Source organism: Ovis aries, chromosome 2, assembly GCF_016772045.2.
Source record: "Ovis aries strain OAR_USU_Benz2616 breed Rambouillet chromosome 2, ARS-UI_Ramb_v3.0, whole genome shotgun sequence".
Taxonomy (NCBI): Eukaryota; Metazoa; Chordata; class Mammalia; order Artiodactyla; family Bovidae; genus Ovis; species Ovis aries.
In genome coordinates, this window is record NC_056055.1 from 169,949,551 (window position 1) to 169,964,182 (window position 14,632).

Here is a 14,632-nt window from a genome sequence, read left to right on the forward strand (position 1 = left end):
TCTTTTATCTTTGTGGACAAAAATGATTCTTATTAATTTTCATTCAATTTATAAAAGTGAGATTAGTAGAATTTCTCTTAAATGCCTTTTAATTATTTAGGGGTAAAAATGATTTTGGTAAAACAAGGTTAATGGACTTTTAGAGAAAAGCATTGAAACATGCATATCATCATATGTGAAATAGATCGCCAGTCCAGTTTCAATGCATGAAACTCAGGGCTGGTGCACTGAGATGACCCTGAAGGGTGGGAAGGGGAGGGAGTTGGGAGGGGGTTTCAGGATGAGGAACACATGTACACCCATGGCTGATTCATGTCAGTGTATGGCAAAAACTGCTGCGATGTTGTAAAGTAATTAGCCTCCAATTAAAATAAATAATTAGAAAATATCTTTCAATATAATTAAAAAAAATCTCTTTCAATAAACACTTTAAAAAATTTGCTGTTAAATATAATTTCACTTGTTTATAGAAATGTCCATTACACTTGATAACTTTTACAAATTTTACCTTCAAGAAATTAATTTTCCATAAATATGTTTTTATCCAAACCAGCTAGTTAGCGTGGTAGTCCTATTACCTGACATTAGCCATTCAAAGTAATTTCCCAAAACCCTATTAGAATCGGGACACTATTTGTTTCTTTATATAATACTCTCTTGAGAGGATTGTAATGCATTCTAAAACACGTTCTTTCACTTTTCCTTAAGTGCCTCTTGAATTCAACTCTATCCTGTGTCTTCCTATGTGTCTTCTGGCATCCACATGATCTAATTTCCAATTGTTTCAGTGATATCTTTTTGCAGCCTGTCAATTTCCCTTTGAAAATTTTGTTGTTGTTTTTTAATTGTGTAAAATATACAACTTCGAATTTACCACTTTCACTATTTGTAATTATACTTCAGTGACATTTAGCATCTCTCTCTCACACACACTCTGTTTTTTTATTTTGGACATAGCGTAAGCACCAATTCCCCTGACTTCTATATCTGGTGGTAGGATGAGTCTTTTCAAGGAAAGTAATACTGTCAAAAGCTATGATCTGATGAGGAGAATTTGGGAAATTATGTTGTGGCTTTTGCTTTGATTTGCTGGCTTGCTAATGGATTCTGGAGGTTACAAAAAAAAATCGTCTGTAATGGTTTAGAATTATTAGATAAATATTGGTTTAAATATTGAAGATAAAAGTGCTAAGGGATTAAAGAGATTCGTTTTTATGTAAAAAGACTTGGAAACATTATTCATTTATCTTTTGAGCACTTTCAGGTGAAGTTGATGTTCCTTCTCCACACAATGAACACCATTTTTTGTACTTTGAAATTCTACCCTTCAATTATTTGTTTGCTGATTATTTAATAATAAGCACACATCTCTCTCTCTCTAATATTTTGCAAATAGATACATAGGTTCAAATGTTTATAATGAATACTAGCTTTTCTTAACAATTTAGAGTTCCTACTTCATGTTCCTATTCAGTACTCACAGATTCCTTTATTCAAAGGCTATATAGGAGAGTCTTAAAGTTAATATGGTCCTAATCATATGACCAATTATAAGTTCATTTTATGTAATTATAATTCCCGTATGCTACCTGGCAGGTGCTGAATATACAACTGAAAGACCAATCATAACCCCTCATTATTTTCAGGAATGCAAAGACATACATTGCATGACACTGTACAGAGAACTGATGCCATTTAGTAAGTATCACATAAGAGGGTTGTATAGAACATGATAGAGATACCAAGAAAAAATATCTGATGATGTACATTGATTAAATTATAGTGGAGGAATTATGTTAATTTTATTATTTCTCCAGGCAACAACATGTTTGGTAAAGGAATCAGATCCTGCCAATATTTAGTAGTTAAGCCTTAATATTTGTTAAAAATTACAGCAAGAGCAAGCTCTCCAACTGGCTTTATCTACACAATTTCATCCTTGTGCATCGAGGTTTCTCATGGGTTAGCTAGTAATAGTATCTACATCATAGATTTCTGTAAGACTCTAATGAAATTAAACATATGTGAGAGTATTAGTAACCTTTAGAGCTCCGTATAACAGTTAATCATTATGGTTGTTAAAACAGCCTTCTAAAAAAATGCAAAAAAAGGAAAAGAAACAAGAATTTGATGATTTAGTTTTTCCTTGCCATTCTCTAGCCACCATGGCTTGCTGATTAATGCCAGTTAACTTTCTTAATCTTGTCAACCTCAGAAGGTCAAATGAAGATATTAGGGAGAATGAGTTTTAAACATAAGCTTTACACCATGTATGTAATTCTAATTAATGTTTAATTGCTGCAGGATACAAAAACTTGGCATTATCTATTCTTCAATGGAAGAGACAATGACAATGGTATAAATTGATTATGCTCATTTTTCATTTTCCAGTGCAAATGCTGGCCTGGATTTCAACTGAAGGATGATGGTAAAACATGTGTAGACATTGACGAATGCTCTTTGGGCTTCCCGTGTAGCCAGCAATGCATCAATACATATGGAACATACAAGTGCCTCTGTACAGATGGATATGAAATACAACCTGATAACCCAAATGGCTGCAAGTCACTCTCAGGTATTGAATTGAACTTGCCCACTGATCCAGCCTCACTTATACATATGAATCCTCGATTTCATAGCTATTCTTATAGAATTCATTCCTCCTTGATGTTGCTAATAAGTCAAAATTCTCCTCTACTTACCTTGATTGGGAATCCATCGCTCTTATTTTGTGTGTTGTCCACACACTGCTCAGTTTGAAACACCATTACAGTTTGGTCTAGTGAATCATTAAGTGTTTTGTAGATTTTGAGAACAAGTTAAAAACTAGCACTACTTTCTGCTGTATAACAAGCTCTTGGGAGCAGGTTTGGCCAAAACTATTAAAGAACCTGTTGTGACAGTGTCCTAATAATTTTTTTTTCTTCTCCCTATACCACACACCCTCATATGTGTGTGCCAAGGAGAAAACACATCAATAAGAAGAATAATAAAAATTATACTGATGACAACAATAGATAAGTCATCCATGTAAGATGATGTGAATTCTTCCAGTGATTCAGTTCAGTTCAGTTCAGTTCAGTTCAGTCGCTCAGTCGTGTTGGACTCTTTGCGACCCCATGAATCACAGCACGCCAGGCCTCCCTGTCCATCACCAACTCCTGGAGTTCACTCAGACTCACGTCCATCGAGTCCGTGATGCCATCCAGCCATCTCATCCTGGGTCGTCCCCTTCTCCTACTGCCCCCAATCTCTCCAACATCAGTCTTTTCCAATGAGTCAACTCTTCGCATGAGGTGGCCAAAGGACTGGAGCTTCAGCTTTAGCATCATTCCTTCCAAAGAAATCCCAGGGTTGATCTTCTTCCGAATGGACTGGTTGGATCTCCTTGAAGTCCAAGGGACCCTCAAGAGTCTTCTCCAACACCACAGTTCAAAAGCATCAATTCTTTGGTGCTCAGCTTTCTTTACAGTCCAACTCTAACATCCATACATGACCACAGGAAAAACCCTAGCCTTGACTAGATGGACCTTAGTCAGCAAAGTAATGTCTCTGCTTTTGAATATACTATCTAGGTTAGTCAAAACTTTTCTTCCAAGGAGTAAGTGTCTTTTAATTTCATGGCTGCAGTCACCATCTGCAGTGATTTTGGAGCCCAGAAAAATATAGTCTGACACTGTTTCTACTGTATCCCCGTCTATTTCCCAAGAAGTGATGGGACCAGATGTCATGATCTTCATTTTCTGAATGTTGAGCTTTAAGCCAACTTTTTCACTTTCCTCCTTCACTTTCATCAAGAGGCTTTTTAGTTCCTCTTCACTTTCTGCCATAAGGGTGGTGTCATCTGAATACTGAGGTTATTGATATTTCTCCCAGCAATCTTGATTCCAGCTTGTGTTTCTTCCAGTCCAGCATTTCTCATGATGTACTCTGCATATAAGTTAAATAAGCAGGGTGACAATATATAGCCTTGACGTACTCCTTTTCCTATTTAGAACCAGTCTGTTGTTCCATGTCCAGTTCTAACTGTTGCTTCCTGACCTACATACAGGTTTCTCAAGAGGAAAGTCAGGTGGTCTGGTATTCCCATCTCTTTCAGAATTTTCCAGAGTTTATTGTGATCCACACAGTCAAAGGATTTGGCATAGTCAATAAAGCAGAAATAGATGTTTTTCTGGAACTCTCTAGCTTTTTCCATGATCCAGTGGATGTTGGCAATTTGATCTCTGGTTCCTCTGCCTTTTCTGAAACCAACTTGAACATCAGGAAGTTCATGGTTCACGTATTGCTGAAGTCTGGCTTGGAGAATTTTGAGCATTACTTTACTAGCATGTGAGATGAGTGCAATTGTACGGTAGTTTGAGCATTTTTTTGGCATTGCCTTTCTTTGGGATTGGAATGAAAACTGACCTTTTCCAGTCCTGTGGCCACTGCTGAGTTTTCCAAATTTGCTGGCATATTGAGTGCAGCACTTTCACAGCATCATCTTTCAGGATTTGAAATAGCTCAACTGGAATTCCATCACCTCCACAAGCTTTGTTCGTAGTGGTGTTTTCTAAGGCCCACTTGACTTCACATTCCAAGGTGTCTGGCTCTAGATTAGTGATCACATCATCATGATTATCTGGTCATGAAGATCATTTTTGTACAGTTCTTCCATGTATTCTTGCCACCTCTTCTTAATATCTTCTGCTTGTGTTAGGTCCATACCATTTCTGTCCTTTATCGAGCCCATCTTTGCATGAAGTGTTCCCTTGGTATCTCTCATTTTCTTGAAGAGATCTCTAGTCTTTCCCATTCTGTTGTTTTCCTCTATTTCTTTGCATTGATCGCTGAAGGCTTTCTTATCTCTTCTTGCTATTCTTTGGAAGTCTACATTCACATGCTTATATCTTTGCTTTTCTCCTTTACTTTTTGCCGCTCTTCTTTTCACAGCTATTTGTAAGGCCTCCCCAGACAGCCATTTTGCTTTTTTGCATTTCTTTTCCATGGGGATGGTCTTGATCCCTGTCTCCTGTACAATGTCACGAACCTCATTCCATAGTTCATCAGGCACTTTAGACAAGTTTATTAAACTTACGTTTATTTCCAGTAGTGTGTTACATTTTGTAAATTAGAAAATTCCAATTTAAAAATAAAGTCTGACACAGTTTCCACTGTTTCCCCATCTATCCGCCATGAAGTGATGGTACCAGATGCCATGATCTTAGTTTTCTGAATGTTGAGCTTTAAGCCAACTTTTTCACTCTCCTCTTTCACTTTCATCAAGAGGCTTTTGAGTTCCTCTTCACTTTCTGCCATAAAGTCCTCATAAAATACCTTTTTCATTGTTTTTTTTCTAATATATGCTGATATTAAATTTGCTCTTCAGGAAAGTAAGTATATAAAGCATTTTAGAAACAAAGATGTTTAAAAAGAGTTTTATCTTTATATATATGAATCATGGTTAGATTATTCTTATTATATTTCCTAGATTCTACAACAAATAAGATATTAAAGCATGTTGAACAAATTAGAAGGATATAGACTCCTACTTAAAAGAAGCCCCCAGGCACATGGAAAAAGTTCATGTAGGCAGTGAAACTCTTAGAAGTTATTCTGAGGGCATAAGCCAGTTATATGATTATCAGGAAAGAATTTTCAGATTTAATCTGGCCTAGAGAATTCCATTTGGACTATATAGTCCATGGGGTCGCAAAAAGTCGGATGCGACTGAGTGACTTTCACTTTCACTTTTTAGTAGTAGGAATGTTTAGCGGTACTATAGATTTCTAAGTTGAAGATTATACTTCTCAGAATTTCATTTAAAAATAAGATTTCATCCCTCTCCATCATCCCTTTCCCCCAGTAACTATAGGTTTGTTTTCTACATTTGTGCCTCTATTTCTGTTTTGTCACTAAGTTCATTTGTATCATATGAGAAATTAAGTTTGACATATTCACACTATACACTACTATGTGAAAAAACAGATGACTAATAGGAACCTACTGTATAGCACAGGAAGCTCTGCTCAACATTCTGTATTGACCTATATAGGAAAAGAATCTTTTAAAAAATGGGTATATTTTTATACATGTAACTGATTCACTTTGCAGTGCAGCTGAAACTAAGACAATATTGTAAATCAACTGTATTCCAATTTAAAAAGAATGAGAAAAAGCAAGATTTTATCAGTATTTTCCACTAATTTCAAATAAATTTGGTAATTTAATATTCAAGAAACTTGAGGGAAAGAGAGGGATTCGGAATTGTCTAGATTTTCTGTACTGCACAGGTATCTGCTTTCTTTTCATATTATTATCAGCAGAGGTGCTCAGTATGAATTTTTTAACCATTAGTTTACCAGAAGGCACTGCAGTTGAAGTTGCACTGCTGAAGTAACTAAACTGAAACTAAGCCAAGTTGAAAACCAAAACTGCTAATAGCCTAATATGTTTTTTGTCTTGGTATTTAGATGAAGAGCCTTTTCTAATTCTTGCTGATCATCATGAGATAAGGAAAATTAGCACCGATGGCTCCAACTACACACTTTTAAAACAGGTATGACATTTCCATGATAACTTGCTAATATTTAATATGGTCACTCCAGATATAGTTAGAGCTGTAGCAATACCTCATAATTAGAACTTTTGAAGCATGTATGCCTATAAGATTACCATAAACTTTGTTTTGTTTGAATTGTCCAGGTCCTCCAACTTGTAATATCACACTATATCAAGGAAAGTGTAAGATGCAAAATATAATTAATACAAGGGAAAAAAACTATCTTAAAATATCTAAAATACTGTCTTAAGAATAGCTAGAGAGGGTATAAAATTATTTTTTAAGGTATTTTGTGCATTAACCAAGTTGCCCCCCACCCCATCCATGAGATTTAAAAATAAACATCTTTTCCAGAACTATAAGTTTCTGTTCATAGAACTAAAGAATAACATGGGATTGATGAAATAACATGGGATTAGTTATCAGTTTGATGAATATATTGATTGTTATATTGATGAATAATGTGGGATTAGTTATCCGTTTTTTCATATAGGAGCCTTTAAAATTTGGAATCAGCAAAGGAGCAAAAGTATGACTGTAATCCAGTCATAGTTTAAAGGTTATGAAATGCATATATTTAGCCTTACCATGGTCATCCTTCAACCCACCTACTTCGAGAATCTGAACTGTTGATCTATTGTCAGTGTTTATATATGCTATTTGAGATGAAAAGGAATGGTTTTCACTTATGACAGAATAAAAATGTGAATTGCTTACCTCAACCTTTTTGTTTTTCCCTCTCAATCTACAGTGAAAATAGCATAAAATCAAATCATTAAACTAGACTGATTATTACATGGGCTAGAGAAATCATAGTTAATTTTAGCCTATCTTTAATTGTCAGGAAAAATAGCTTCTTTGGAATGATTGGGCTTCTATCTGTCCTGCTGCAAGCTTGTCTTTGCCCCAAAATGTGCAACAGTGACATGATTATGTGATAGCACTGTCTAGAACAAGTGTGCCAAAAATAAGGATGTTTCATGTTCTCATAGTATGTTTATGCCTGCATGAGGCATTAGATGATAAAGCTCATCCACGTATGGATTTTTCAGCAACATAAAGAATGCTTAACTAAATATATTTTTTTTTCACTCTCTCATGGGTACCTCCATTCCTATTGTTAGAGTTTCATCCATACTGCTTAGGAATTTAGTCTTACTTTAAGTGCAAATATTTGTTAGCAAGTGTGATATTGGCTACTCCGAAAAGAGTTGAATTTGCCAGCTTCTCTCTAAGTCACGGACTTCCCTGGTGGCTCAGACGGTAAAGTGTCTGTCTACAATGAAAGGGACTTGGGTTCAATCCCTGGGTTGGAAGATTCCCTGGAGAAGGAAATGGCAACCCACTCCAGTACTCTTGCCTGGAAAATTTCATGGATGGAGGAGCTTGATGCAGGCTACTGTCCATGGGGTCGCAAAGAGTTGGGCACGACTGAGCGACTTCACTTTCACTTTCTCTAAGTCACAGATTGAAAATGAAATTTTCACATGAAAATCCAGATTTCTGGCTGCTCATAAAAAAATAGGACGGTGTAGCTTTGCTGGGCTCACATCCCTGAACGGGCACAATCCCAGGTGGGTGGCAGCTGCCACTTTGATATAAAACCCATGCTCTCAATTCACCAGTGTCCTCAAACTTTCTATGTGCTTACATGAATAAGACAAGTATGTCTTATTCAGGAATGTCAGTGAGGTTTAGACTCTTGCTCTTGAGTTTGGAGGATGCCACCAATATCCACTGCCTCTTGTCTCTAATTCTGCACCTTAAGAGATTGGGTAAAATATAAAATATTTTTGTGTTCTTTATAAAAACTAAAATCTATTTAAAATATAAGAATTGGATAATCATTTCTTTAAGAGATGAGTAATACCCATAGGTAATAAGTTTGCATAACTGCTTTAAATTGGAAATGTTTTTATTTCCCCAATGTTTTCTACATTATTTAATTTATTTCTTCTGCACGCTCAGTCACTTCAGTTATGTCCCACTCTTTGTGATGCTATGAACTGGAGCTTGCCAGGCTCCTCTGTCCATGGGATTCTCCAGGCAAGAATACTGGAGTGGGTGGCTGTGCCCTCCTTCAGGTGATCTTCCCAATCCAGAGATCAAACCCTCATCTCCTGCATTGCAGTTGGATTTTTTACCACTGAGCCACCTTAACATTTTAAGCTTATATCAAACTTACAAAATATTGAAAATTATCTTTTTATCTTAAAAGTATATCCCCATACCCTCTGTTAGCATGTCTATACCTTCAAAGTTAAGTTCGCAAACTATTGAATTACTTGTGTTGTCTCTCGAATTGACATGTCTCTTGTATTGACATGTTTATATTTTCTGTTTACAGTATTTTTGCTTGTTTTCAGCATTTCCTCTTTTTAGACTCTCTCTCAAAGGAAGAAAAGTTCTCCTTTTAGAATACTCTATTTATAAGCTTAGATGATAACTACAAATTTAACTAATACAAGTAAAAGTATTTATTGTCATCATGAAAGAACTGTGCAAGAGTTTCAGTGGCAACTCCTTCCTTTATTTTCCAACCCTGTTACTCAAGACATTTCTGCTGCCATCTTTTTTTTTTTATCTTTTTCATATTTTGGTTAGTATGTTATCAGAGATTGTTCTTAATGGAGCAAAATTATTTTTTCTCTCTGCATCTCTGCATTATCTACATCCATCTTGTACAACCAAACTATTTTAATGCACACATTCATTTAGTATTTTACTTACTGGTGATAAAATATTAGACTGTTGCCAACCAGAGATCAAATTGCCAACATCCACTGGATCATAGAAAAGCAAGAGAGTTCCAGAAAAATATCTATTTCTGCCTTATTGACTGTGCCAAAGTTTTGATTGTGTGGATCACAATAAACTGTGGAAAATTCTGAAAGAGATGGAAATACCAGACCATATGACCTGCCTCTTGAGAAACCTGTATGCAGGTGAGGATGTAACAGTTAGAACTGGACAAGGAACAATGGACTGGTTTCAAATAGGAAAAGGAGTTCGTCAAGGCTGTATATTGTCACCCTGCTTATTTAACTTATATGCAGAGTACATCATGAGAATCGCTGGGCTGGAGGAAGCACAAACTGGAATCAGGATTGCCGGGAGAAATATCAATAACCTCAGATATGCAGATGACACCACCCAAAGGGCAGAAAATGAAGAACTAGAGCCTCTTGATGAAAGTGAAAGAGGAGAGTGAAAAAGTTGGCTTAAAGCTCAACATTCAGAAAACGAAGATCATGGCATTTTGTCCCAACACTTCATGGCAAATTATGGGGAAACAGTGGAAACAGTGGCTGACTTTAGTTTTCTGGGCTCCAAAATCACTGCAGATGGTGATTGCAGCCATAAAATTAAAAGACACTTACTCCTTTGAAGGAAAGTTATGACCAAACTAGACAACATATTAGAAAGCAGAGACGTTACTTTGTCAACAAACATCTGTCGAGTCAAGGCTATGGTTTTCCAGTAGTCATGTATGGATGTTAGTGTTGGACTATAAAGAAAGCTGAGGAGTGCCAAAGAACTGATTCTTTTGAACTGTGGCATTGGAGAAGACTCATGAGATTCCCTTGAACTGCAAAGAGATCCAACCAGTCCACCCTAAAGGAGATCAGTCCTGTGTATTCACTAGAAGGACTGATGTTGAAGCTGAAGCTTCAATACTTTGGCCACCTTATTCAAAGAGCTGACTCATTTGAAAAGACCCTGATGCTGCAAAAGATTGAGGGCAGGAGGAGAACGGGACAACAGAGTATGGAGATGGTTAGATGGCATCACCAACTCAATGGGCATGAGTTTGGGTAGGTTCAGCAGTTGGTGATGGACAGGGAGGCCTGGCGTGTTGCAGTTCATGGGATCGCAAAGTGTTGGAAGTGACTGAGCAACTGAACTGAACTGAACTGAATCACTAGTACTTAACACGGTATGAATTTCAGACAATTGGTGTAGTTTGTGGAAATGAAGAGGGTATGAGGAAGATAAAGAAATCCATGTGGACCCTGGACATCTGTGTCTTTGGAGAGCATTTGTTAGTGGTGACCACTGAGTAAGGATGTAATGACCCAAGAAATTAAAGACAAGCTTTAAAGTGTTGACTATGGATTGCTTTTAACCACAATTTCATCATAGCATTATAGAAAGTTTCATGGAGTTCTAGGGAGTAAAAACCATTTTTTTTCCCTCAAAGACTTTTCTACATATGTAGACTGAAGTAGAAAATATTAGTAATTGTCTCTCCACATTTTTTCCCAGTCAAAATAAATGAAAAGACAACATCCTTGCCTTAATTATTTGGAAATTTTGTGCATTGTTAATTAGGAAAAATAATTTACTTTAATACCTTAAATTTTATTCTAATACCTTAATTTTATTGAATACAATAAGGAGAACTTGTTTTGCCCCTTGTAGTAGCAATCTCATGAAGCTTTATAGCATAAAATTATAACAACTGGTAGAACATTTTTACCCTATACATTCTAAAATATAGTTGTAGCTAAGATAGCTATAACTTAAATTCATACAACACATTTAGAAAATGTACATGGATTTCAGAAATGAAAATTAATCAAGTAGCTTTCCAATATGTTATCCAATTCAATTCTCTCAGTGTCTTTCATTCCAGTAAAATTGTATAAAGAAACAAAACACAATTTTGTAAATTAATCATCTTGAATCAAAGGGTACAAATATTCAACCACAGAGATAAAAGAAGAAAGTAGGATTTTGATGAAACCAATTTTCAGCTCTGAAACCACTGGGATGACTCTAGCTTTTTGACATTATTTTGACCATGCCCTTGACTATGTTAATGTTCCCTGCATATGATTCTGAAACAAGAGTTGCACTGTTTTCTGTAGAGATTAAGAGTAAAACTGTAGGAAAATAACTAGTTTGTCTTGATAGATATGTCAGAATTCTAAGCTTCAATTCCTCTGCATCCACGGATTTAATTTATTATAGTTGACTTGCTAAATTTGGAACTGGATTTTCATTATCTAAATTGATTATTGTAAAGAATGGAATGGGGTAATTCTGCCAAGACTGGAGATTATGGGTAAATCTTTGCTAAAGTGAGAAACAAGTTTCTGTCCATATCTTTCTTAAAGAGCTCTAATTTACCTATCTGCGTTGCCAGTCCATCATAGAACCCTAACCCATACCTTATTCTTTCAATGAAAAGTGCTTTTGAGCAGAAAGAAGATCACAGACTACTATTGAATTAATTAAGCGCTCTACAGAACTTGGAATATATTCAATTTATGTTTTAGAATCTTGATTGATTTTGCATAGATAACTTCTTAGATTGAATGCTTATGTGTAGTTAGGGAGTCCTCCAAATTATCGTGTGCAAATATATATTTAATGCATGTTTTGAATCTGAGACTGAATGTTAGTTGCATTTTTTTAGCGTTTATAATCATTATTCTTGGTTAATGATGCCATCTGAAAGAAGTACATTATTTGTATTTATTCATCTGGGCATATCGGGGTTAGGCTATTTAGCGTTAACTTTATAATCTGAAACGGAAGAAAAAGATTGCTTCTTTTAGGACAAATGAAAGCATAAGATTTGAGCCTATGATTTTCAACACCATCATCCTGAGGATTTAGGCTGGCTACTGGAAGAAAAAAATCAGTTTTTGCCAGAACCTGCTCTGAGTTCCATACATAGGTGATTTTTATTCTTGGAGGTCACAGGAAAGAAGTAAAATCTGAATAGTAAAAATTTAGCCTTGGCCAGAGTTTTATTAAAAAGTGTGTATCTCTGATGCAGTGTTATTATAAAATTCTGAATTTTGAGAACAGATGTGGAAACTGAACTCAGATTTAGGAATTAACCACCCTTCCCCAGGGACTTTTCAAGTGGCTCAAGTGGGAATCCATCTGCCAATTCAAGAGTCACAGGAGATGCAGGTTCAATCACTGGTCAGGCAGATCTCCTGAAGGAGGAAATGGCAACCGACTCCTGTACTCTTGCCAGAATAATCCTGTGAACAGAGGAGCCTGATGGGCTCCCATCCATGGGGTCAAAAATAGTTGGACACACTGAGCAACTGAGCACACATCCTTTCCCAAACCAAATCAAAGCAAACCACAGGAAAACAAAACAACAACAAAAAACAATTGCCTTGGAGATGCTAATCCTAAAAGCAATTGCCTTGGAGATGCTAACCTTTACTTATAGGACTATAAGTACTCATAAGTGAAGTGAAGTCGCTCAGTCGTGTCAGACTCTTTGGACTCTTTGCGACCCCAGGGACTGTAACCTACCAGACTCCTCCCTCCATGGGATTCTCCAGGCAAGAGTACTGGAGTGGGTTGCCATTTCCTTCTCCAGGGGATCTTCCCGACCCAGGGATCAAACACGGGTCTCCTGAATTCCAGGCAGACACTTTAACCTCTGAGCCACCGGGAAAGGTGACTATACTTTCAGGGATCAAGTACTCATAAGCGACCCCTAAACCAATCTGTGACGTTAATGACAACTTCAGAGTAAATATTGCTGTAAAAATCTTACATCAGATATAAAGAAATGGCAGATATCTCTGGGGCTTTGCCAAATGTCTGTGATGTCAATTATTTTTAATATGAGTTTATATATTAATAAATCACAATAAACTGTGGACAATTCTGAAAGAGATGGGAATACCAGACCACCTGACCTGCCTCTTGAGAAATCTGTATGCAGGTCAGAAAGCAACAGTTAGAACTGGACATGGTACAACAGACTGGTTCCAAATAGGAAAAGGAGTACATTAAGGCTGTATATTGTCACCCTGCTTATTTAACTTATATGCAGAGTACATCATGAGAATCTCTGGGCTGGAGGAAGCACAAGCTGGAATCAGGATGGCCGGGAGAAATATCAATAACCTCAGATATGCAGGTGACACCACCCTTATGGCATAAAGTGAAGAGGAGCTAAAAAGCCTCTTGATGAAAGTGAAAGAGAAGAGCGAAAAAGTTGGCTTAAAGCTCAACATTCAGAAAACGAGGATCATGACATCCGGTCCCATCACTTCATGGGAAATAGATGGGGAAACAGTAGAAACAGTGTCAGACTTTATTTTTTTGGGCTCCAAAATCACTGCAGATGGTGACTGCAGCCATGAAATTAAAAGACGCTTACTCCTTGGAAGAAAAGTTATGGCCAACCTAGATAGTATATTCAAAAGCAGAGATATTACTTTGCTGACTAAGGTCGATCTAGTCAAGGCTATGGTTTTCCTGTGGTCATGTATGGATGTGAGAGTTGGAGTGTGAAGAAGGCAGAGAGCCAAAGAATTGATGCTTTTGAACTGTGGTGTTGGAGAAGACTCTTGAGGGTCCCCTGCACTTCAAGGAGATCCAACCAGTCCATTCTGAAGGAGATCAACCCTGGTATTTCTTTGGAAGGAATGATGCTAAAGCTGAAACTCCAGTACTTTAGCCACCTCATGCGAAGAGTTGACTGATTGGAAAAGACTCTGATGCTGGGAGGGATTGTGGGCAGGAGAAGAAGACAATGACCGAGGATGAGATGGCTGGATGGCATCACGGACTCGATGGACGTGAGTCTGAGTGAACTCCGGGAGATGGGGATGGACAGGGAAGCCTGGCGTGCTGCGATTCATGGGGTCGCAAAGAGTCAGACACGACTGAGCGACTGAACTGAACTGAACTGAAATTAATATTCAACCCTCAAAGTGAGACAATTGCCACCTTGATTCAAGTTTTGTTAGCCCATTGGGAAGGTAAATCTATGAGCCTTAACAATAGGTCAGAATTAAACCAACCCCTGGGCAATCATTTGAACAACTCAACAGCTAACAAGATTCTTAGATCCTAGTGAACATTCCTCAAATTAAATCAGTGAAACTGTGAAACAGCCAAAGGAACTGTGTTGTCCAAAAATCCGTCAGCTGAATTCACGTTCAATTTTGTTACCTGCTAAAAAATGCACTAACTATGAGTCTGAAAGGAAGAATTTCCTCACATTTCCACCATGTGGAATAAAAAGATGTTCACCAAGTTCCTCTTGGGTTAAATATTCACCAAAGTTTTAACTTTTAAATTCGAATATGGCACTGTATT

The 14,632-nt window shown here is 36.9% G+C and overlaps 1 protein-coding gene across 1 annotated transcript in view; it reads left to right on the forward strand.

The window, feature by feature from the left end:
- Positions 1–14,632, forward strand: part of LRP1B (LDL receptor related protein 1B) — a 2,196,232-nt gene that overhangs the window by 1,877,112 nt on the left and 304,488 nt on the right. The window contains exons 56-57 of the mRNA XM_060411151.1: positions 2,392–2,575; positions 6,456–6,541. Of these exons, the coding sequence (XP_060267134.1) occupies positions 2,392–2,575; positions 6,456–6,541 (270 nt within the window). The remainder of the gene's footprint in view (positions 1–2,391; positions 2,576–6,455; positions 6,542–14,632) is intronic.